Source organism: Elephantulus edwardii, unplaced genomic scaffold, assembly GCF_000299155.1.
Source record: "Elephantulus edwardii isolate Elephantulus edwardi_28Jun2011 unplaced genomic scaffold, EleEdw1.0 scaffold00115, whole genome shotgun sequence".
Classification (NCBI taxonomy): domain Eukaryota; kingdom Metazoa; phylum Chordata; class Mammalia; order Macroscelidea; family Macroscelididae; genus Elephantulus; species Elephantulus edwardii.
The window spans coordinates 2,006,666-2,031,358 of NW_006399865.1; the positions used below are offsets into that span (position 1 = coordinate 2,006,666).

The 24,693-nt window shown below is 46.8% G+C and overlaps 1 protein-coding gene across 1 annotated transcript in view; it reads left to right on the forward strand.

Annotated features, from left to right (window-relative positions):
• Window positions 1–663: 663 nt before the first annotated feature.
• The window catches only part of LOC102848151 (protein Shroom2-like), a 50,317-nt gene continuing 26,287 nt past the window's right edge, over window positions 664–24,693 (forward strand). The window contains exons 1-5 of the mRNA XM_006892413.1: window positions 664–756; window positions 4,289–4,356; window positions 4,489–4,509; window positions 5,597–8,111; window positions 10,870–10,970. Coding sequence (XP_006892475.1) covers window positions 664–756; window positions 4,289–4,356; window positions 4,489–4,509; window positions 5,597–8,111; window positions 10,870–10,970 — 2,798 coding nt within the window. The remainder of the gene's footprint in view (window positions 757–4,288; window positions 4,357–4,488; window positions 4,510–5,596; window positions 8,112–10,869; window positions 10,971–24,693) is intronic.

Below are 24,693 nucleotides of genomic sequence, written 5' to 3' on the forward strand. Positions count from 1 at the left end.
CCCTCTGCTGATGCATGGCAGGTCGCATCCACCCAGAGCAGAGGTGCCTCAGGAGAAAAGCCTGGTGAGCCACTGAGAACCCATGCAGCATGATTCTATCTGGGCACATGGGGTCGCCATGATTGCCATTGACTCCTAGAGCTGGTTTGCGTTTCAGTCTGGTACTCCCTTACTATTACATTTTGAGCAGTAAAGGTTGGTTTACATTGTAGCGTCTCCGATTCCCACCTGGCACTCATGTGCATCTGTCATGAGTAGTAATGAAAACAGAATCTTCTTGCACAGAAAAGTCACCGTTTGCTATTGAGTCTACTCTGACTCCTGGGAACCCCAAGTGCATTGGTAGAGCTGTGTTCCACAGAGGTTTCAATGACTGTTTGTGGTTTGTTGTTTTTTGTTTTTTTTTTATCACCAGGCTTTTCTTCTAAGACACCTGGGTGCACTCAAACCTGTTAGCAGCCAAGCACATCAACTGCTCAGGCTCTCAGAAGACTGGAGACAGATGAAGGCCCTGGGCATGCGCGTGCAGCCCTAGGAACGGGCCTTGCACCTTGCCCTGGCCCACTGCGTCCTCCGACGGGACTCCTGAGGCCTCTCTTTTCTTTTCCAGGAGGAGTGAACTGAGCTGGAGACCACACTCTTGGCACGCCACCAAGTTCTACGATGGCACCCCCGAGGCTGTGGCTGCCCCAAGCTCTGCGACAAGTGGCTGCCCGTCCTGGCACACCCGACACCATGCGAGGTAGGCACCTTCTGGTGGGTGGGACACTTCCTTGGGGCCTGCAGCATTCTTCCCCCTGCCCTACAAGGCAGCTCATTCCTTCACTTCGAGGGGAGTTCTATCCTCTCTGCCCTCTGATGAGAAACAGACCATCAATGCCCTCATTTGAGGTTGTTGTTGTTATGTGCCATCAAGTGGCCTGCAACTCATAGCAACCCTGTGTACAACAGCCCTAAACTCTGCTCTATCCTGTGCCAATCTTATTGTCTCTGATACACCTACTTCCATTACCCCAGTTACTGAATCAGTCCATCTCATTGAAGGTCTTCCTCTCCTGCGCTGTCCCTCCACCCTCCCAAGCATGACGTCCCTCTCCAAGGACTGGTCCCTCCTTGCAACATGTCCAAAGTATGTCAGATGGAACTTCAGAATCCTTGCCTCCAAGGAGCAGCCTGGTTTCACCCTCTCTCGGATGAACCTGTTTTTCCTCCTAGCAGTCCATAGTATATTCAATACTCTTCTCCAGCACCACAACTCAAAGGCATCAACTCTCCTTCTATCATGTCTTGTCATTGTCCAGCTCTCTGATTCATAGCAAGTAATTGCAAAGACCATGGCCTGTATCAGGCTCACCTTAGTCTCCAGACTGACATTGTTGCTCTTCAGTACTTTGGAGAGGTCTCTGACAGCAGATTTGCCCAATGCAACTCATCTTTTAATTTCCTGGCTGCTGGTACCAGGAGTGTTGATTGTAGAGGCAAGCCAACTGAAGCTGTGAACAATCTCAATCTCTTCACCATCCATACTGATGCTGCCAATCAGCCCAATGGTGAAAATCTTTGTTTTCTTGAGCATTTGAGGTAGAACTTTGTAAATGCTTCCCTGAGCAGCCAGGTTTGTGACACTTGAAAATAAGAAAGATTCCCACACCAAGAGGATGGATTTCTGAATATGCTTTGTCTTCTGTACTGAGTGAGTTATGGAGAGCTAGGATGAGGAGGGCTGTCAGTGGGGCTTCCTCAGAGGTTCGTAGCCAGGATGACAGATCCTCAACCAGGTGAGATGATGATATCGCCCCCATACACCTGCAGCTCCACTCTTCCCTGGAGATAGATGTCTCTGTCAGGCTGGGGTGGAGGAGAGCTTTGGGGCTGGGGAATGGATCTGGCCAGAGCTCCTCAGATGGTCTATAGCCTTCCTGGGCCCCTGGGTACTGGTAGCAGGCACAGCGAAGGCAGACAGCCTCACAGTCCCATCAGAGGGCTCAGTGCGCTGACCTACTTGAGGTATGGGCTGAGGCCTCTGGGCCCTGGTCAGGAGCCCAGAGCTCAGGCTCAGGCAGGCTGAGGTCAAGTGAGTCTCCTGTGCTGACCAGACCTCTGATGGTTAATGGTGAGAATCCTCACTGGCCTCCTGCTTGGCCCAGAGAGAGAGAGAAAGAGAGAGAGAGAGAGAGAGAGAGAGAGAGAGAGAGAGAGAGAGAGTGTGTGTGTGTGTGTGTGTGTACACGTGAGAATGAGTGTGCTTGTGTGTGTGTGTGTGCATAGAAGAGTGTATGTTTCTATTAGTTGTGTGTGGACCTGTGAAAGTGTGCCTATGTGAAAGTGTGCACAGGAGAGTGTGCTTGTGTGCAGATGCAAGGGGAAGTGAATATGTTTCAATGTGTGTGCATGCATGTGTGAGTGTGTGTGTTTGAGTATATGTGTGTGTGTCAGTGAGAGAGAAAGGGACAGTGATGTTTGTACATGTGTGCTGTGAGAGAGAGTGTGGGTTTGCATGTGAGGTTCTGCCCGTGTGTTCTCTGGAGCCAGCGTGGCCATCTCAAAATCCATTCTTGGGGTAGTAACAAATACAAGTCTCCTACACAGTTGAAGGGTCAAGTACAGATGTGATGCGAAGGAAAGGAAACACATTTTAATGCCGCATAACCTCCTAAAGTCAATTACAAAGGATGTGTTTAGAGCTCAGGGTACCTGGACAGATCCTCAGCTGAGTAGAAAATGAAATGAAGAATGAGTCTTTGCTTTCATTGTTGGCATGTATCGTGTGGTCTCTATTAAGCCCATACTGTGGAAGAACGTACTCTGCATTTCTCCAACTGAGAGAACTGATAAACAAATTTAAGTGTTGCAATATTGAAAGATTGAAACATGAACAACTTCATCTTACTTGGACCCACAATCAATACCCTTGGTACCAGCAGTCAGGAGGTAAGGAGATGCATTGCACTAGGAAAATCTGCAGTTAAGGACCTCTCCATATTATCAATGAGTAATGATGTCAGGACTAAGTGCATGTCTGATTCAGGCCATAGTGTTTCCATTCACTTGCTATGATGCATCTGAGAGCTGGACAATGAATAAGGATGACAGAAAAAGAAATGATGTCTTTGAGCTGTGGTGTTGAAGAAGAGCACTAAACATTCCATGGACGGCCAAGAGAAAGAACAGATATGTCTTGGAGAGGGTGCAGCTGGAGTGCTCTTTGGAGGCAAGAAGGATAAGACTTCACCTCACATACTTTGGCTATGTTGCTAGGAGGGACTATTCCTTGGAGAAGGACATGATGTTGGGAAGGGTGGAAGAAGACCCTCAACCAGGTGGATTGACATGGTGACTGTGCAAAAGGCTCAGGAAGTGTGTCAGGAAGTGTGAGGATGGCGCAGGACAGAGCAGGGTTCTGATCTGTTTTTCATAGAGTCGCTATGAGTCATACTAGCTTCGCCGGCACCTCACCACCACCACCACCACCACCACCACCACCACCACCACATAGTTTCTTAATTAAAGAGGCGCAGTGTTGTGTCTGTATAGTATCCAGCCTTATTTATGTCACTCGGACTTGGAATCACGTGGAAAAATCAGCCCGAGTGTGTTGGGGAAAGGGTGTGAGGGAAGGCAGGTCATATTTGGAAACGGATGTGGAACCTAGCGATCAATCAGCTCCTTCCCTCAAACCACCAGCTGGTCCTTTTCCTGGCTTTGCGCTGCTCATGCACTTTTCTGTCTTCTTCCAAGTCAAATCCATCATGGTGGAGTTGATTCTGACTCCTACTGACCCTCCAGGACAGAGTGTTCCAAGGCTGTAGGCTTTATGGGAAAAGCCTGCCATGTCTGCATCTTCAGAGCAATTAATGGATTCCAGTTGCTGACTTTTCCTTAGCAGTCAAGTATTTTAACCACTGCACCACCAGAGCCCCCAAACTTAATGCAGCCATAGCTTTCCCCTCCACCCTTCTTTTTCTTAAATGAAGGCACCAGCTTTGTTGAGCTTCATTGAAACTTCTCATATGTCTGAATAAATTATCTCTCCATCATTACCACTCACACAAATGCACTATTACATCATGAGATAATAAATTTCCCAATCAACCTTTTATAGCTCAGCTTATTTTCTCATCTGAGATGTCATAATAATTATTACTCTGTACTATTAACGTTTAGAACACTGATGACACAGTGGTTTAGCACTCCGCTGCTAACCTGAAAAGTCGGCAGTTCAAACCCACCAGCTTCTCTCTGGGGGAATAATATGCTACTCTCCTTTGAAAAAGATTTATAGCTTTAGAAATCCTGTGTCCTGGATGAACTCTATGAGTGGAATCCACTTGGTGGCAGTGGTTTTGGCCATTGTTGGTATTAAGTAGCATTGGTAGAGCAATAGTTAAGGATTTGGCTTCTAATAGATAGGTTAATGGTTCGAACCCACCCAGTGGCTCCACAGGAGAAAGGACTAGGTGATTTGTTGCTGTGAAGATGACAGCCTAGGAAACCTTATCAGACAGTTTTGTTCTGTCATACAGCATCTCTGTGAACTTTCATTGAATTAAAGGCACCTAGCAACATTATTGGTGTTAATGTCCAGTTCTTACTACTCTTGTAAAATTTACCCCACCACCTGGGCACAGTGGCATATGGCTAATATAAAGTCTGTCCGTTGTGTTATCAAGTTAAGAAGTGCTACAGAAGAGACTACAGAAGAACTAAAGTAATGAAATCCCTGAACTTTCTCTTTTAAAGTTGTTCTGGTTTGATAGCTTCTTTTGTGTTAATCATCGGAATCACTTAACACACTGGCCGGGGTCAATAGAATTTCTCTCTATGGAGCCAGATAGTAAATATTTTTGGCCTCACAGACCAACTCTTCAACCCAAGTACTATATAGCAAATGTATGGCCATGACCATGAATGGGCATGGCTGTGTGCCAATAAAACTTTATTTATGACCACTGAAATGTGTAGATCATATCATTTTCATATGGCACAAAAGATACTATTTCTTTTCTTTCTATTATTTAAAATCTCTGTGGAACCTAGCGATCAATCAGCTCAATGCAGACATGGCAGGCTTTTCCCATAAAGCCTACAGCCTTGGAACACTCTGTCCTGGAGGGTCAGTAGGAGTCAGAATCAACTCCACCATGATGGATTTGACTTGGAAGAAGACAGAAAAGTGCATGAGCAGCGCAAAGCCAGGCAGCTCTTGTAAAGTTTGGCCAGTTGATGGGCTTTTACATGAGAAAATGTGCTACTAGAATTAAAGGTTGTCATTTTTTCTTTGAATCCAAGAACAAGGTATGATCTGGGCAGGCTGCTCACTTTTGGGCCTGCCTCCCACTAGCTGTTTTCTTTCACGCACTGAGACTGGACGTGCTGAGGTGGACCCTTAGACCAGGGCCCTGCCTGCAGGAAGCATCCTGTCCCCCCTGCTGTCCCGTGTGTGTGCAAGGCTACGCTCCCAGCGACCCCCTTATAGGAGGCACACTCTGCTCTCCCTCCCTGTGTGAGAGGTTTTGGTGAGCGGATTGTCCACCCTGCCTGCCCTGCCCTCTGATGCCATGCAAACACTCCTGTCCTTTTCTCTCTTCCCCCCCAGCTCATCTTCTCACGACTTGTCTGGCACGTGGGAGCAGACAAACCTGCAGCGCACCTCGGACCACTTCAGCTCCCTGGGCAGCGTCGACAGCCTGGACCCCCCTGCCCAGTCCTGTTCCTCGGGCCGTCTTTCAGCGGCCAAGTCCAGCAGCAGCATCGACCACCTAGGTGGCCCGAATAAACGCGACTCGGCCTACGGCTCCTTCTCCACCAGCTCCAGCACTCCAGACCACACACTGCCCAGGGCCGAGGGCTCATCCACCGAGAACCTCCTCTACAAGGTGGGCCTGTGGGAGAGCTCCCGGCCGGGCGGCAGGCAGGCCCAGACAGGCGGCGACCTGGCCCACGGCCTGGAGGAGAAGCTGGCCCACCTACCTGCTGGCCCCCACCGTGAGAGCAAGAGTCCCCAGCAGGACGACATCCCTGAGCCAAAGCTGGCTACCCCTGGAAGGTCCAACTTTGGGCCTGTCTGGTATGTCCCTGAGAAGAAGGTAGCACCTGCCTCTCCTCCCCCGCCACCTCCACCTCTGCGCAGCGACAGTTTTGCTGTTACCAAGGGCCACGAGAAGGTCCCAGCCCCTCCATTCTCAGAAGCAGCCACCACACAGCACATGCCTGCCCTGCCACGATCCCTGGCACGGGCTGAATGGAGAGCAGAGCCTGCAGACCTGCCACGACAGCTGGTGCGGGCTGGAGACAGGAAGCAACCCGGCACTGGGGGCCACCACGCAGACCCAGCCCTGGATGGCGACTGGCCCTCTGATGACCGCGTGGGGGGCCTCCCTGGAGTCCCCAGCAGACTTCAGGCTTCGCTGTCCAGCTGTGACATGCGGTTCGCCCAGTCTCACTATAGTCACCAGCACTCTCGCCAGTATAGCGACGAAAGACCCCGGCCGTCTGCATCACCCAGGGAACCGCAACACGTGTCACTCAGTGGGGGCCCCCAGGAGCCTCCCGCTGACTGCTTCCAGGATGATGGCTTTGCTGCAGTGAGGTGGGGTGGCCCTGCTGACCAGAAGGTGGAGGTTGGTGGGAAGAGCCGCTACTGCTGCACAGCCCTCAAGCAGCTGGGCCAGGGCAGTGCTCAGACCTCACTGAGCGAGGACTGCTGGCCATCCACAGGAGCCGGCGTGGCACCCAAGGCCCAGGAAGGGCTTCCCACCCACCCAGTGGGCCCCAAACCACGATACCTACCTCAGCAAGGTGAGCTGTCAGACCCCAGCGAGAGAGAACAGTGGTCCTCTCTGGATAGAGGTGGAGAGAGCTTGTCTGTGGGAACTGAGGAGCCACCCAGAGCCAGCCATGGGGACAAAGTCAGCCCCAAGAAGGCCACAGATGGCAACTTCCAGCCAGGCGATGATGGAGAGAGCACCAAGATCTCCCCTCAGAAGACCCCCATGCTGCACTCTTTGACTCAAGAAGGGAGGAAGAATCGGTCACGGTTCCGCCAGAACAGCCACCTCAGGCAGTCCCTAGATAGCAACTCAGGGAAGCCGCTCCCCTTAGACACCGACACCCACGTCGGGAAGCCAATGCGGAGGAGTGACCGCTTTGCCACCACATTGAGGAACGAGATCCAGACGCGGCGAGCCGAGCTGCAGAAGAGCAAGAGTACTGTGACCCTGCTGGGGACAGAAGAGCCAGAAGAAGACTCTCATGATTGGAAGGAACAAGTAGGACCTGCCACTGATGCCCCTTCAGGAGGTTCTTCCAGCAACACCTACAAAGACCACCTGAAGGAGGTCCAGGCCAAGGTCCTGAGGGCAACATCATTTAAGCGTCGTGACTTGGATCCCAACCCAGCTGACCATTGCCCAGTGCCACCAGAGCACAGGCCCGGGGACCATGGCACCGCGTCCCTATTCCCTACAGGCCCAGATGCTGCTCCCCACTTCCTGGAGGGGAGCCTGAACAAGCCGTCCTCTTCTGCAGTGGGTGTACCCTATGTCCCCCGAATCCGGGGCCGCAGACGCTTCTCAGTGGAGCAGAAGCTAAAGTCATACTCTGAGCCTGAGAAGATGCATGAAGTGGGACTGATGGGGAACCACCGTCCTCGCAAGCTCCCTGACAGGGCGGAGGACATGGTGGCCTCATTTGCTGACAGGCGGAAGTTTTTTGAGGAGACCAGCCGGTCTGCACATCAAAAGCTGGGGCAGAGACAGGTCCCAGGTGGATTCCCTAGAGAGAAGCTGGAACGGCCGCGGACAGCTGGCCAAAGGGGTGAGGGTGAGGAACCCCGCTTCTTCAGGAGAGGGCACACTGTCTCCATTGGGGACAGCGCCCCCAGTCATAGGAAACTAGAGAAGGTGGTTCATTCTGACGTATACCAGAGACTTGGCACATTTGCAGAGTATCAGGCTTCTTGGAAGGAACAGCGGAAGCCTCTGGAGGCCAGAAGTTCTGGGAAGTACCACTCCGCAGACGACATTGTGGACGTGAGACAGAACGAGCAAGAGAAAGCATCATACCTGCATGAACGATCCAGGTCCTCGCCATCCACAGACCACTACAAAGAGGTGAGCGCCTCCACCAGGGCAGAGCAGTCTTTAGAAATTATGGTGGTGGGGGGCCCTACCCACAGAGGCTCTGGATGGTACAGCAGTTAATGCACTTGGCTGCTCACCAAAAGGTTAGCAGCTTGAGTCTACCCAGAGACTCCTCAGAAAAAAAGTGCTGGCAATCTACTGCTGAAAAATCAGCCGCTGAAAACTCTGTGGAGCACAGTTATGCTCTGACACACATAGGGTCTCCTTAAGCAACTGGGGCTTGTTTTAGGACATACTCACAGGGTGATTGTCAGGTGCTTGTCTTACGGATACCCAGCTGTTTGAACGTAGAGCCTCTCCGGCATTGTCTGAGTGAAAGGCATTTGGGGGGGGGGCGGTGGAAACTGACACATTCATGAACATTGTAAGTGCTGTTTTCACGAGCCCACATCCTTAGTTCCTGGCCTTGTGATCCCAGTCTTTTGCTTCAATTGTCCCTCAGCTTCTCCCGCCTTGATACTAAGCAAAGAACCGGAGAGAACCATAGGGACACTCTTTATGTAAAAACCAAAACCAATTCCTGGTGGATGGATCCCAACTCCTGGCAACCCTGTATGTATCAGCGTCCGTGTTCCACAGAGTTTTCAATGGCTGGGACCTTTGGGAAATAGATTTCCAGGCCTTTCTTCTGATGTGTCTCTTATACACACTTTCAGCATTTCATTTAGTTAGCCAAGCACTTAGCTGTTTGCATCCTCTAGCTGTTGTTGTTATGTGCCATTGAGTCACCTGTGACTCATAGTGACCTTATGTACAACTCTGAACCTTGCTCTATCTTGAGCCAATTTCATTGTCTCTGACACACCTACCCCCATTACCCCAGTCGCTGAGTCGATTCATCTCATCGAGGGTCTTCCTCTCTTGTGCTGTCCCTCCACCCTTCCAAGCATGATGTCACTCTCCAAGGACTGGGCTCTCCTTGCAACAAGTCCAAAGTATGTCAGACGAAGCTTCAGAATCCTTGCCTCCAAGGAGCAGCCTGGTCTCACCCTCTTTAGGACAAACCTGTTTGTTCTCTTAGCAGTCCATGGTATATTCAGTAATATTTTCTAGCAGCACAATTCAAAAGCATCAATTCTACTTCTGTCATCCTTAGTCATTGCCCAGCTTTCTGATGCATAGCAAGTAATTGCAAAGACTATGGCCTTAGTCTCCAAACTGACATCATTGCTCTTCAGTACTCTGGAGAGGTCCCTGACAGCAGTGTAATTCGTCTTTTGATTTCCTGGCTGCTGAGACCAAGAATGTTGATTGTGGAGCCAAGCAAGCTGAACTTGTTAGCAGTCTCAACCTCTTCTCGCAGCCTCCTATTAATTGAAAGAGAGGTGTTTCAAGTCCAAAGATGGCATAACATAGCCACTTACAAAATATTGATGTCAGCAATTTAGTAGTATTTGTTCCTCTTTCATATTACAGATATCTTCAGGGATTATTCTGGGATGGAGGGTAATTGAGAGTACCCAAAGTACTTTCAATGAGGAGAGTTATCCAGTCATTGTACCACCCAGAACTCCTAAAGATAATGGGACTCTTTTCACAGTTGACTATTAACTAAATGATTAAATGCACTATTAACATCTTTGTCTCTCTTTTTTACCTCCTTTCCTGTTAAATCTGCATTTGTACACTTTAGACAGAATAATTTCTTTATTAATTTTAATGAAAGTTTACAGAGACTTTGGATTTCCATTCATTCATTATTGCACCTTTCTCCCTGCCCATCCCTCCTCCCCAATTCGTTCTTCTTTTTTGAAAAGTAAAATTCTTTCATTGTTATACAATCCCTCCCCCCAAGTCCATTCCACTATGCAGCCTTCATTCTGGACTCCCGTCATGACAATAATACCTAATCACATATCCCTTTTAAACAGTTCTCTCCCGTATCTGTTTCAATGCAGTATACATTATTGAGCCCATCTTTCTCAGTCTCCCCTCAACCCCGATGTCAGTCCCATTTTACAACAGTGGCACTATGCACTATTTGTCCTTTTCTGACTGAGATATTTCACTTATGGGTGACCCTTAGAGAGAACCGTTTCTACATTCACAAATGCCCCTCAAAAAATCCCAAACTCACTGCTGTCAGTGCAATTCGGGCTCATAGTGACCCCTAATGACACGGTACAACTACGCCATAGGCTCTCCAAGGCTTTCACTCTGTGTGCAGGCAAGCTGCTTCATCTTTCTCCTTCCCTGGTTAGTGGATTTGAACCACTGACCTTTCAATTAGCAGCCCAACGTTTGGCCTACTGCTCCACAAAGGCTCACTAGTAACAGAGGCCAGCTCTCTGTGACGAAGGCCTGGTCTGTAGAGGAGCTCGTTAGCCTCGTATGCCCTGTAGGCATCGAGGGTGGCATACGGATATGGTGGGCTCCCAGCACAGCCTCTGCACCTGCCATGCTCCAGGTCAGCAGAGAAGCCGCTGCACTCCTGAGTCCCAGCACTAGCTGCTTTACGTTTTGTTTTTCCGGGCAGCTGCATCGCGGAGTTTTACAAACTTTGTGTGGGAGCTCTGTCTTTTGCCCTGGACAGAAGTGGGCACACAGATTGTTCCGTCCCCTTGTTGAAAGCAGCCCCAGAGCTGACGGAGCTGGTCACGTGCTTGTGTCGGCACGGGCAGCGGACAGTGTCCCCGGCTCTGTGGCCACAAATGAGGGGTTTCATAATAACAGATGTGCTGAAGGCGCGGCCTGCTGACTTGGTGCCTCCCTGTGTTGCCCTTTGCAGGGAGCGTCGGTGGAGCCCCTGAAGCAAGCAGAAGACCCCGAGGAGCAGAGAGAACACAACAGCTCTGTTGACCCTGCTGAGGACCCTGACTCCACGCTGGGGTAGGTGAAGTGTGTGGGCTGGAGACAGTGGTGGCTAGGGCGAGCTTTGCGGCATTTGAATGCTTGGTTAGCACATCCAACTGTGTGTTTTTGCCAAATTTAAAGTGGAAGCCAGCCGACAGGCCCTGGAGCCTCTTGAGGCGTGGGTGCCCCAGGACAGAGCAGCTGCACACCCCGGCATCCTGGGAAGCAACCCAGTCTGGGGACTCTCTGCATTCCGAAAACCACCTCTCTTTGCAGTGCAGTAAAGTTCTTTATGTTGACAACACGAGAAAGCAAAGTGAATAGCCCTGCAGTTAGGTCCTTTAGACAAAATGCGTAGCTCCAGGAAGGCTGTGACAGTCTCGTGGGTGGCAAAGCCACTGGGTCATGGACCGAGAACGGACATCTCCTCTGAGGAGTGCAGTCAGAAAGGAGCACGGCGAGGCGGTGCCCACTGGTCTTGCTCATCAGTTACTTCACAGCTTAAAAACAGAAATCAAGGTTGTGGGGCTCCCAGAGAGAGAGGAGCAGAGCACTTTGTTTTAAGATACTTCGTTGTGGCAAAGGGGTTTCCTCAGCTGTATCACTTTGTCCTTGTGCAGAAGGAGAACAGAGAAGAAAATCATAGATCGCTTGGAAAATGTGATGTGTTTTTGTTAAGTGCCGTTGAGCCAGTTCCAACTCATAGCGACCCACGATTGTTGCCATAGTTGAGCCCTTTGCTGTAGCTACAATGTCAGTGATCTTGTTGGGGGCCGCCTTCTTTTTTCCTGTCTCTGCTTTATCAAGTCCTTCTCCAAGGACTGGTCCCTCCTGATAATACACGCAAAGGACATGAGACAGAGTCTTGCCATCCTTGTTTTGAAGTCTCAGTCTTACTGCGCTTCCTCCAAGACAGATTTGTTCGTTCTTTCGTGAGTCCAGAGTGTATCCAGTATCCCTTAACTCAATGACATTATTTCTTGGACTATATTTAGAGAGGTTTTGGTTCTTGGAAACGCTGTGCAGGAAGTAGAGTCCCAGTACGCCTGCTTCTGCCTGTTCACAGCTTTTCCTGTTACTGGCATATTTGTGACAATGGATGAACCAACATGGAGACATTATTGTTAACGTCTGTAGTTTAGACAAGATACCCTCTTTGCGTTGTACAGTCCTCTGGATTTTGACAATTACATTGCTTCAAGTGTTCACCATTACTGTATCTTGTACAAGTGTTCCACTGCCTGCAGATACGCTGGACTCCACCTTTGCAGCACCAGCCCTCTGCAGTAGAATCTGCTTTTAAAAGGACAGATCCAGGAATGGAGAAAAGTGTGTGCACAGTAGCATCACCTATGACTTGTTTTCCTGTGACCTAGACTCTTATGTGATCAGTGTGATACTGAAATTAAACATTAACCCCAAAATTCAAGGTCCAATTGTACAAATAACCTATTTGAGTGTTTGCTTTTAGAGAGCCTTATGTAATGAGGCTTCATGTCATTTGGCTTTCTGTGGAGCCTGTTGACCTTGGGAGAGAGTGCCCAGTCTGTATGTTTCTAGCCAGGAACCCTGTTGAATGCTCTGTGTGCCTGGGTAGGAAGTCAGTGCAATTACTTAGCAATCTGCTTGTCTAAAAGCAAGCACTCGTGGGCAACAAAGGCTGGTGGATAATACACCTACAGCATGGAGCAGTGCCGGAGAAGGACAATGACAGCTTTATGACTGTGGCATCTCAGCGAGGCGCATGAAAGCTCCACCTTCCATGGGCTTCTGGAACGCTGCGAATGGCTTACATTGCAGGGCAAGGGTGTGTGAGGGGCACACAGGGAAGGGCTTCCTGGCGTCCTTTGCTCTGTGCGAGGGAATTTAAGCCCTTCAGAGGGCCCACGTGGTGCAGCACTGAACAACATTCTGCTTGAGAATGTAGCTCCTCCTCCTCCTCTTCCTCCTCCACTGTGAATAGAGCCAGAGGCATCATGAATAGCTAGAATGTACTTATTGTTTTTAGTGGGTTTTTTTTTAAAAAAAAAAGCTAAATGGCATTATCAATAGTGAAAGGGCTAAGAGGAGGGGAAAGGGGCCCTGTGTTTCATTTATCACAGCATGTCTCCTAGCAGACCGCTTAACCACTCTGAAGAAATTTGTTCCAGAAGCTTTCTGCAGTTTTCAGCAATTTTCAGAATCGTGTGTATTTTTTTTAAGAGTGGCTAGATGCAATGAAATTTTAGAATATGAGTATTAAAATGTTGTTCCCAACTTTTTCCAGAAAATGTTACATTTCTGAAGTATTAGGGGGGAAAATAGTGTACTTTTGAAATTAAAATTGGGGATGATAGAAATGAACATTTTGGGCAAAAGACTGTCTCATTTTAAAAGCAAGGTAGCCCAGCACAAATAATATCTATTATGCAAAGATTTCATGATCGTCAAGAATACATTTAAGCTTAAAGTGTTTGTGTAAAGAATAGAAACAAACAGCACCTTGGGTTTCAATGACTGGAAATCTCTTTGGAAGCAGATTGTGTCATCTTTCTTCCTCGGAGTCACTGGTGGGTTCAAACCACCAGCCTTTCCATTTACAGCTGAGTGTTTAACCACTGTGCCACCAAGGCATCTAGATAACACATATTTGATAATGAAAAATTCTGTTTTTGTAGTATTTTCTTGAAATAACAAGAGAGTTGAGCTAGAGACTATTTATTTGCTGATGCTTCATACAAATCAAGTGGGGATAAGTTTTTTGTACAGTTTAAGATCCTGTGTTAAGTGTTGTGTGTTGTCGAGTCATTTCCAACTTAGATTCATGTCCCTTATGAGACAGAGCATTACTGTCCTGTGGAGTTTCCAAGGCTTGATTTTTATGGAACTGGGCACTTTGCCATTGCTTCACCAGGATTTCTCGTGAAAATGAAGAACAAATAGGAGAGGGTGTCTGCCTCCTAGAGCCTGACCTTGGGGAAAGACACAGATTTAAGAGAAAAGGTGGGAGAGTGCAAAGCATCCGAATAAGGCTCTACTGAAGTAGAAGTGGGTTTTAAAAGTATTTCAAATCCAAGCAAGCTTGCAGATGACTAATGTTACTTGGCCACCTGCCACCTGCTTCTTTCCATGCCTCCCATGAAGCAGAACAAGAGCAACTAGCATTCATCAGCCCAGAAAGATAGAAGCCAGAAGGAAATAAAAGGAACATATTTCAAATCATCGATGGTGTGCATTTAAGTTTCCGAGGGTCATTGAAACAAAATACCATCAACTAGGTGTCTTGCAACAACTGAAATGTATTCATTCTCCCACTATTCAAGAGGCTGGAGATTTGAAATGCAGATGTCAGCAGGGTTGGCTCCTTCATGGGCCAAAGTGCCTGTGCCTTTCTTACGGCTCTGCTGTTAGCTGGCAGCCCTGGGTGTCCCTGGACTTGAGGTGACAGCACCCCAATCTCTGCCCCTGCCATCGTGTGCCCTTCCTCTCTGTGTTTCTCTCCAAATTTTCCTCCTCCTCTAAGGCACCAAACATTGAATTGACACCCTACCCAAACCACTTTGACTTCAGCTTAGCCTGCCTGTGCCTGCCCTATTTCCAATTGAGGTCACATTTATTAGGATTTGAACATACCTTTTTGGAAGGTACAGTTCAACTCACTAAAGTATGAATAGGGTGATGGTCTTCCTTATTTGTTTCTGGAACCTTGGAAATGAGAAGACATCCCTTGTCGTTTTAAAGTTTGGTCGTCTAGGGATGCGTTAAAGAATGTCCTTTACAGAATCCATTCTAAAACACTCAGGGAGAATCAGGGCTTTGTAATCATTCACAAGACGTGTGTGAAGTGGGTGTTAGTACTCTCCCTGTATTAGACTTGAGGGTGAGAGGGCAGCATGGGCGGATGGGCAGAAGGAAGAAAAGAGTACACAGTGAGCAAATGGAAATGTGCAGCATCGCTTTAAAGGGGATCTTCTGGGTTAGCACCCAGAACGTGTTCCCAAGTGGAACTGAGGTCCTGTCCATTTCTGCCTTTAATGTGAACACTGCAGAAACAACAAAAACTCCAGAATTGGACCTAGCCGCTCAGTTCCAGTGCCAGTATGTCCTGACTGGCTGATTTTGCTGGGTCCATGGTCTTGTCTGTGAAAACGAGGAGCCAGGGTATTTGAGATGAGTAGGAGCATTCCCATGGAAAGGCCCTTTCAGGAGTGGATTGCCCAACAAGCAAAGCAAGCACATGTTTATTTGTGCTAATTTACGAATTTAAAAGGAACACTTTCATATGAGTACATCTTTGATATGGTGGGGGGGGGGGAGAAACGTGTAAAACTATTTTTTAGTCAAATTCAAATGTCAGAATGTTGTTGCACAAAGCCGTTACGTGTTTTAAAATGATCTGGTGATATCTGAAAATGAATTCACGATTGAAGTGGCCACTGAGCTATTTGACAATGACTTGAATCAAGAGCAAAGAACAGACACCAAAGTTGTGGGGAAACAGACTTTTTCTAGGGGTTGTTTCTTCACTTAGTCTCTCTGTCATGTATTGTTCACTCTGTCATCTGTTCATTCTTTCAGTTGAGAGGACTGGGTGGTGGGACCATGGAACAGTTTGAGAATCTAGTGAGAATAGATTTTCTGTTTCGTGGCAGTCACAGACTCCCTGAAATCTCTGGGTTTGCTCTGAGAACTCGTGTGTCCCTGAACTTGGCAAGCCACAAGTTCTAAGAGGTGAGCCAATCAGATGGATGAATCTACTTCAGGCTCTTTTTGTATGAAAGTAATACATGCTTCTTACAGGCAAATATTAAGATATATACAAACTATGCAAAGCCTATTCTAAATCACCCCTGCCCTGCCTAGTTTTATAGTAAACACGGGCTAGATGTCAAATAGCTCCCTGGAAACTCATTGGATAAGAGGGAGAGACATCCCTTCTTGGGAGCAAACTCTTGTGAATTCCAGGCACGAGCTGTCGATCAGTCATCACAGAAATGGATTTGGACACTGGGAAGCTGGCTCTTCTAAAAGAAGGAGAGCGTAGCCGTTTATGACTATGTCACTGTAGGACTGTGTCATTTGAGAGGTTTCCAGACTTGGAGGAGATGTCCTGTGGCCCCCTGACTGGGTAGTCCAAAGCTCAGTATGAAAGTCAGTTGGATTCCATCTACCATAGCTCCCTAGATGTTCATTAGATGGGTTTGTTAAGCATAAGTAATGGCTCCCTCAGTTGCAGGTTGTTTTCCTCATGTACGTGCATGTGCGGCATTTTGAAAAGGAAGTTTTCAGTAAAATGGCAGCTCCTCATTACCTCCCTCAACTCCAAGGCAGGTACCCTCCTTGTCCTCATTTCAGAACAGCTGATCCTTCTTCCTGGACTGCCCTCTCCCTTCTCGCCAGCTAATTGACTTCTGCATATCCTTCCGATTCAGCTCAGGTTCTTGCCTGCACCTGCTGTGGGATTCTGTGCCCTCCTTCATGGTGCACAAATTTCGTGGCAGTCCACTGGTTAGGCACTGTGCTGGAATGTTCCAACTGAAGCTGTAGTACCTTTCAGAGATCTGAGGGGAAGGGGTGTTAAAATTAATTTTATTTACCTATCATATCCTACTGCACACATCTGGTGCACAATAAATAGATGGATATGTGGATGGATGGATGGATGGAGGGATGGAGGGATGGATGGATGGATGGATGGAGGGATGGATGGATGGATGGATGGATGGATATGTGGATGGATGGATGGATGGATGGATGGAGGGATGGATGGAGGGATGGATGGAGGGATGGATGGATGGAGGGAGGGATGGATGGATGGATGGATGGATGGATGGATGGAGGGAGGGATGGATGGATGGATGGATGGATGGATGGATATGTGGATGGATGGATGGATGGATGGATGGAGGGATGGACCAAGGCTCGGGATGATGAGCAGAAGGATAGATGCTTGGATAGGTGGGTGAGTAAGTAGATGAATGGACAGGATGGATGTGTGAGAGGTGAGTGGAAGCATGAATTCTTGGGGGTACCAACCTAGCATTTTTAAAGGAAATATACATTTTTAATACAGAAATATTTCACCATCTGTGTCATTTAACAAAGTCAAGAATTTAGTAAGTTCAGTTATGTCACTGATCTTATTTCAGATACTGTAACCAAGTAGAAGTCTAGGTAATAGAAATGTATAAACTAGTTGAAAATATACATACATCAGGCAGTTGTTAAAAAAATGTGTGGATGAGCTTAAGAGAGATTACACAGAAAAAAACAACCCCAGAATAGAGTACTAGTTTTTCTTTGTTGTTATGTGCCTTCAAGTTGCCTATGACTCCTAGTGACTCTATGAACAATTGCTCTAGACCTTGCCCTATTCTGAGCCAATCTCACTCTCTCTGTCACACCTACCTTCATTATTCCAGTTATCGTGTCAATCCATCTCATCGAGGGTCTTCCTCTCTTGCACTGTCCCTCCACACTTCCAACTGATTTTTGTATGTTGATCTTGTATCCTGCTACTTTGCTGAATTGGTCAACTACGTCCAATAGTTTTCTTGCTGAGTCTTTAGGGTTTTCTAAGTATACTATCATGTCATCAGCATAGAGGGATAATTTTACCTCCTCGTTGCCTATTTGGATACCTTTTATTCCCTTCTCTTGTCTTATTGCTATTGCTAAGACTTCCAAAACAATATTGAATAAAAGAGGTGATAGTGGGCATCCTTGCCTAGTTCCTGTCCTCCACACTTCCAAGCATAATGTCTTTCTCTAGGTACTAGTCCCTCCTGGCAGTATGCCCAAGTACAGCCTAGCATTTTTGAAACAAGTCCTTGATTATCATCAACAATGCTTCCATGTTGGTATATTCTGTGTGTTGACATTTGAGTGTTTCGTTTCTGTCATTGTAGGTGAAATAGGTTTTACTTCTTTTTCTAAGCTGGTATAGCATTTAGAATCAAGACACAAATATCTTGAAGTAAATTTGGTCCCATGGGCTGGTTTGCCAGTGTCATTTTAAATCTTGGAAGAAAGCTAAGCTGAATGAAGTTGATCATATCTCCTCAGACACCAGCATCTTTTAATGCAAACTATGCAGCATAAAACCTAATGTTTCTGTTGTTATTCTTACTGTGAAGTTACCTCCAACTCCCTCCTGGAAGATTTCAGAATAAGTACCGGAGATCATCCCCCAAGTTCTGCCTCCCATTTGTTGCTTTAAGGAAGACATTCACTTCTCTGGCCTTCAATTAGCTCTGGGACAATTGAAGCTTTCCATTCCCAACTTCTCTGCTAGGTGATTATCAAGCCTGTGCTCACTAGATGAGCTTCCCGAGGCACAGCTCATCTTGACAAGGCACAGCTCATGTTTGGGAGCAGAGCCCAGCATTTCATGTAGCTTTGGCCCTGAGTAGTGTGGAAGACTGGACAGAAGGAAGAACAGAGCACACAACCAGATCAGTATCATCCCACGGCTGGTCAGAAGCAGCCATAGGAAAAAGAGTGTGGCCGGGACTTGCAGACTTGCTTGTACATTTTAATTTGTAACTAAGCCTGTTTTCCCTCTTGTGTTTCTGCCCACATGCGTTCAGGAAACTCAGGACAAGCAGCCGTTGACTTGTTTACTTGTGGGTTTGGTCTTGTGACTTCACATGGCTTAGAAGGAATTGTGTGAAGGCACAAACTTGAGGTCTGCAGGGTTTGGGGTTGGAGAGCAGAAAGTAAAATGAGAGAGACAGAACAGCAAAACACATCCAGGCAAATGAAGGGGCAGAGACTGAGGAAACTTGGACAAGGACTGCGCTTGGGCATCTATAGTTCTAGCAGGGCAGGGACCTCTCTGTTTGGATTGGGGGATGATTTATGAAGACAGAAGCCCACACTCTCTTTGTTCCTTGTGACTCCATGCCCTGGATGGAGAGTGGCATCCCTGGAAGGATCCTCCACTCTGTGGCCCACTGGCCCTCTGCTCTTTGGTACCACTCTGATGATTCCATCCAAGCTCATCCCGTAGCTCAATAACAGGCCAGGAGTCCTGGCAACTCTTCTTTGATGAAAGTCTTTGGAGCTCCTTCTAATGATAAGAACCCATTTTGCTGTTTTGACCTCATTTCACCTGGTTGAGAGTCTTCCTCTCCTTCACCATTCCCTCTTCAAGAAATAACCTCCCCTAGAAACATGCCCAAAGTATGTGAGAAAAGCTTCATCATCCTTACTTCCAAGGAGCACACTGGTTGCACTTTCTCCAAGACCTATCTATTCTTTTGGCCATCCATGGGATACTCAGCACTCTTCTCCAACACCACAGCTCAAAGGCATCAATTCTTCTGTCATCCTTAGTTTGTCCAGCTCTCAGGTGCATAGCAAGTGACTGAAAAGACCATGACCTGTATCAGGCATACCTTAGTCCTCATACTAACATCATTGTTCTCAACATTTTGGAGAGGTCCTTGGAGAGGTAGACTTTCCCATTGGGTAGACCAACTGAAACACTGCCAAACTCACTGCTATCGCGTCAATGCCAACTCATATCATAACAACCTTGTTCCACAGAGTAGACCTGTTCGCAGGTCTGCAGACTGCCTCCTCTTTCTCCTATGGATCAACTGACGGTTTCAAACCATCAGCCTTTTAGTTGGAAGTCAAATTCTTTAACCACAGTACCACCAGAGCTCCATTCTGGTGAGGGTGTTTAAATTTGAAGAGTCATTGTTTACAGCAAACCTTTTCCCACTTCTCTTTGCCTTCCTTAAATTCTTGCAGCCTCTTAGGGTTCTTTGTTTATTTCAGGTGCATTCTTCTTGACTCCAGAAGCAAATTGTACAATACAGGCTCACAGCTTATCGTTTTCTCTTATGGGACCTTGTGTGGCGCCTTCCATGAAATCTTGTTGACTTTCCTGCCATCAATGAGGAAGTCAAACTTCTTGATTAAACCTCTGTGATTAACTTGTGTTAGGAATATAAACATGTCTCGGCCATCAGTTGTGAGTATCTGCTGTGATCCTCCTCTGGGGAAGGCACTACCTAGAACAGGACACAGTAATGCTCTTGGCAGGGAGTGGAGGGTGAATAAGCATCATTGTGTAAGGGATATTATTATAAAACCTCCATAAGACTAAAGGCTGGTTCACACAGCTGAGCACTGAGAAGAGTGGGTGAGGGTGAGATCGTCACTGGTGGCCAATGAGGGCTCTGGCTCTGTTGACACTTCCCCATTCCCGAGGCCCCCTTCAGCATCATGTGTACTTAGGAACTTAGGAAAATGTGCCCCAGATACAGGCAATGTCTTTCTTTCAGGTGGAGCAAAGTAGCATCCATGGAGCATATCTTTTCTTTGCTATTTTCTGTTGATTTTTGTATTATTAGTGGCCCCTGACTCATAGCAGCTCTGCATATGAAACAAAATACTGCCCGGTCTCGCACCATCTCCATGGATTGTGGCTGGGACCATTGTGGTCCTTCGGTTTATCACTGGCTAATTCTCAGAAGTGGATATGGCCACTTTCTTCCTAGCATACCTTAGGGAGCTCTGGCTGCCTAGTGGCACAAAGACCCAAAATAGGCTGGAGACCCAAAGGTACACAGTTTGAGGCCATAAGGTGGGCATAAAGATGGGCAGTCTCCTCCTATGTGATTAACTGCCTCTGAAAACCCATTGAAGGGTCAGCTCTGGGTCAGTCTGACTTGATGATGCACAACAACAACATATCTTAGTCTGGAAGTTCTACTGAATTCTCTTCAGCATCCTAACAGCACAGAAGCTTCCACTGAGAGATGAGTAGTGGCTGTGCATGAAATGCACTGGCTGAGAATTGAACAATGTTTCCCACAAGGAAGGTGAGAATTCTACCCATGAGCCACCATTGCCTCACTTTCATGTTAGAACTATGAAACCATTGTATCTAGAAAACATTGTTGAAGACTAAGGCCAATATTAAGGTGGAGCTCCCCCCTGAGATGCCACATTGCTATCATTTGTTGGCAAGGCTGTCACTCTTCTATGACAAGCATTTTCATTTTGAAATGGGTTTGTTTTAAAGTTCCACTATAAAGATCATTTTTAATATCACTGTATGCATTCTGTGGCTAATTGCGCCCATGAACAACTGCTTCCTTTGCTGAGACCAGAAGAACTACACGGTGCCTGGGCATCATTGCTGAGCATTTTGATCAAAGAGTCCAAAGAAGAATCCTGCTGGGGAAAAATGCAGAACAAAATTTCTAGTTCTCACGGACCCCAGACTTCCTTAAGTATTTTTTTTGCCTTAAACCAAAAATAGCCTCTGAAATCTAATAACCAACAATAGTTTAAGTAGTAAGGAATGTCTGCCTTGATCATTATGCTATTTTAGTGACGATATTGGATCCAATGGACAACAGCAACTTGAAGGATTAGATAGGAGTCTTGCTGGAAGTGGGCAGTGAGTTATGTTAATAGGAGAGGAACAGTTCAGAAAAGGAAGGGGAGAATGCTGATGGAAAACAAAGAATATAATCAGCGTCAACAAATTGAACAAGTAGAAACTATTGAATTGGTGTATGTTTTGCTTTGTTGTTGATTGTCAGCAACACCAGAATCTAGAGAAAAACCACCACCACTCTCTCCAGCTAGGCTGCATCTCACAATAAACAATCATCATTAGTTAGAGGCAAGATGGATAATTGGCTGCCAGAATTCATTTCCCACAGAATCAGGGCCTTAAGTGGGTTTTAGATTCTTGTGTCTATTCACATAAATCTGCTTTATGTGAATAAGTCATAAATTTTCTGACATTGCACACATTTGAAATAAAAAAGGAAAACAGTTCTGTGAGTTGTCACTTTCTCTTAAGCAATATAAAATATACTCAAGTATTTCCAGGCGCATTCTCAAGAAAATCCCAAACTGTTGCTGTTGAGTCCGTTCCAACTCGGCAACCCTGAGGCAAAAGTAGAGCTGCCTCAGCTGGCTTCCAAGGCTAGAAGCTTCACAAGAGCACACCACTACCTACCTCTTTTCCATGGAGCGACTGGTGGGCTCAAACTACTAGCCTTTAGGGTAGCAGCCAAGCACTTAATCAGTGCCCCGCCAATACTTTAAATGTGCCACAAAGCACAGAGAAGCATGTTAGAGCTAGAACTGCTTTCAGTGTGCCTGCCGCTGAGGCTCTACCCTCCCTGTTCCATGCAGACCCCACCACTAGACCCAGGAGAGGAGGACAGAAGCACAGAGTGAGCCAGCAGCAGCCCGGAGATCACATCTCTGTTAGATTTGCCCAAGCACAGCTCTTGGAGCATACTGTTAGGCACACATAGCTTCTCTTTGAGAGGCTACATTTTGAGGCTTCTGTTTCCATGTTGAGCCTGGGTAGTCTGAATGACCAAGACCCCAGTGTGTGTGGGAGTGTCTCTCTGTCAGTGTCAATGATTATATCATTGTCCCTAGCAGGGGAAAAAGAGCCCCTGGATGGTTAAGTGTTTAGCTTACAACTGAAAGAGTGGTGTTTTGACTATACTCAGAGGTGTCTCAAGACAAAGGCTTGGTGATCTACTTCTCAAAGAACAGTCATTGAGAACTCTGTGGAGCACATTTCTATTCAGACAGGCGTGGGGTTGCCAGACATTGGAATTAATTTGGGAGTAGCTGGTTTTGTCTGGGAACAAAGATTGAGTACAGGGCTCACAGATGAGCAATGTGTTTCCTCTGCACTAGGCTCAGACCCAGGGGGCAGAAAAGAGAGAGCTCCGTGCCTACTGCTGGAGAACAGTCATGGTGAACCGACTCTTATAAATGTGCAGCATTTTTAAGCCTGCACAGTGACAGAATCCAAAAGAAGTTGCACATAGAGACCGGGGCCAAGGTAGAGAAAGAGTGACAATTTACTTCCAGCAAAGTACTGTCACTTGCCTCATTAACTTAGCATTGGCTTTCTAGTTTTGCTTGCATACAACTGGCCAACATGTTCAATGTCTGATAGCCTAAACAAACAGAAATGGCCAGCCCAGTTGCTGAATGGAAACCTTTGTAAGGCTTTATGTAGCCGGCCTCTGAGTTAGCAGCTGAGTGTCTTAACCATTTGCACTTCTCAGGTACTCTTTTATGGCATCAGAGCCCAAGCCAAAACCAAACCCACTGCCATCGAATTGATTCTGACTCATAGAGACCCTCACACAGCAGAGTAGAACTGCTCAATAGGATTTCTAAGTAGATCATCTCAGCTTTCTTCCCCACAAGCAGACCATGCCACCAGAGGTATCAAAATAAGGAAAATTAAGACAAGTTCCATATTAGACACATTTAACAATATGATAAAAACCAATTAAAGGCACACATTTTATGAAGCCCTTTATAAGAAACATCCAGACTAAGCAAATGCATAAGGCAGAAAGTAAATTACTAGTAGCCTTGGAGCTGGGGTTGGGGAGTATAATGGACAGTTACTGTCGATGGGCAGAGTCACTGTTGTTGGACTTCCTTCTAGAATAATGGAATGCTTTCGAGCTACTGGTGATGGTTGCACAACTTCACGATTATTCTTAAACCGCCAAACTGCAGACTATAAAGCTTATGGTATGAGAGTTATGTTGCAATTAAAAAAACAACCAAACAAGCCAGTGTTGGAGATCCACAGACATTTAAAATGGATCTGTGCATTACTCAAGTCTAAGAAATATAGCTCCAGCTCAGAGATTGACAAATCTGGTAAAAAGCCAGATCATAAATATTGAGGCGTTGCAGACCTTTGTAACATGAAAGCAGCTGTAGACAGCACTTAAGTGATTGGATGCAGCTGTGCACCAATAAAACTTTATTGACAAAAGCAGACAGCTAGGCTGGATTTGGTCATTTGCCAGACCCTGCCTCAGCTCTCACTACCTTCACTTCCGGAGAACTGCATGTGCCCTTGCTCACTGCGTGGAGGTGGAGCATGAATTAGCTACAAGTGTGGGCAGAGGCCAGAGCCCCTTGATTCCTCCAGCAGTGGTGCCACAGACAGTGAGTGCCAGGCAGAGGAAGTGCCCACAGAGGGACTTACAGAGCATCTGTGTTTCAGGGAGAATGGGAGGGAAGGTAGACCTACAAGTAGGGATGAAAGTAAGGTGCTGGAGTGGCCCTTGAAATCACTGATGTCTCATCTACAGGCAGTGTTCTTGTCCAAGGGGCCTCTCCCAGGCCTGCCATCTATGCAGTATATGTATCTATATGTAAAGGCAAAACCACTTGAATTGGTGACACTCAGCTGCTTTTGTTTTTAGAATATTAGCAACTAGTATTATTTACCTTTTTTTGACTTTTTTTTTATTTTATTTTTCCATTGTTAAGAATCTTTACAACAAATCATATACCAATTCAGCAGTTTCTACTTGTACAACATTGATGCTGATTACTTTCTTTGAGTTGTGCAGTCATTCTCACCCTCTTTTCTGAGTTGCTCTGCTTCTCTTAGGGAGCACTGGTGGCCTAGTGGCAAAAAGCTGTGCTGCAATCCCAAAGGCACACAGTTCTCATCCACCATCTGCTCCAGGGAAGAAGGATGGGCAATCTCCTCGTGTGCGATTAACAGCCTCTGAAAACCCACTGGAGGGTCAGCTATGGGTCGATTCTCACTCAACGGTACACAATAACTGCTTCTGTTAACATAAACTTACTACTCCCCAAGGTTCCTATTTTGAGATGCTGTTGTCAGTTGGATCCCATATAGACAGATCTTAAAAGAGTAAAATGCTCAAAGCAATGATTATTTCCAGGGAGTAGTTGCAGGGGTTCATCCAACTCTCATGGCTCTGGAAAGTCTGGAGTC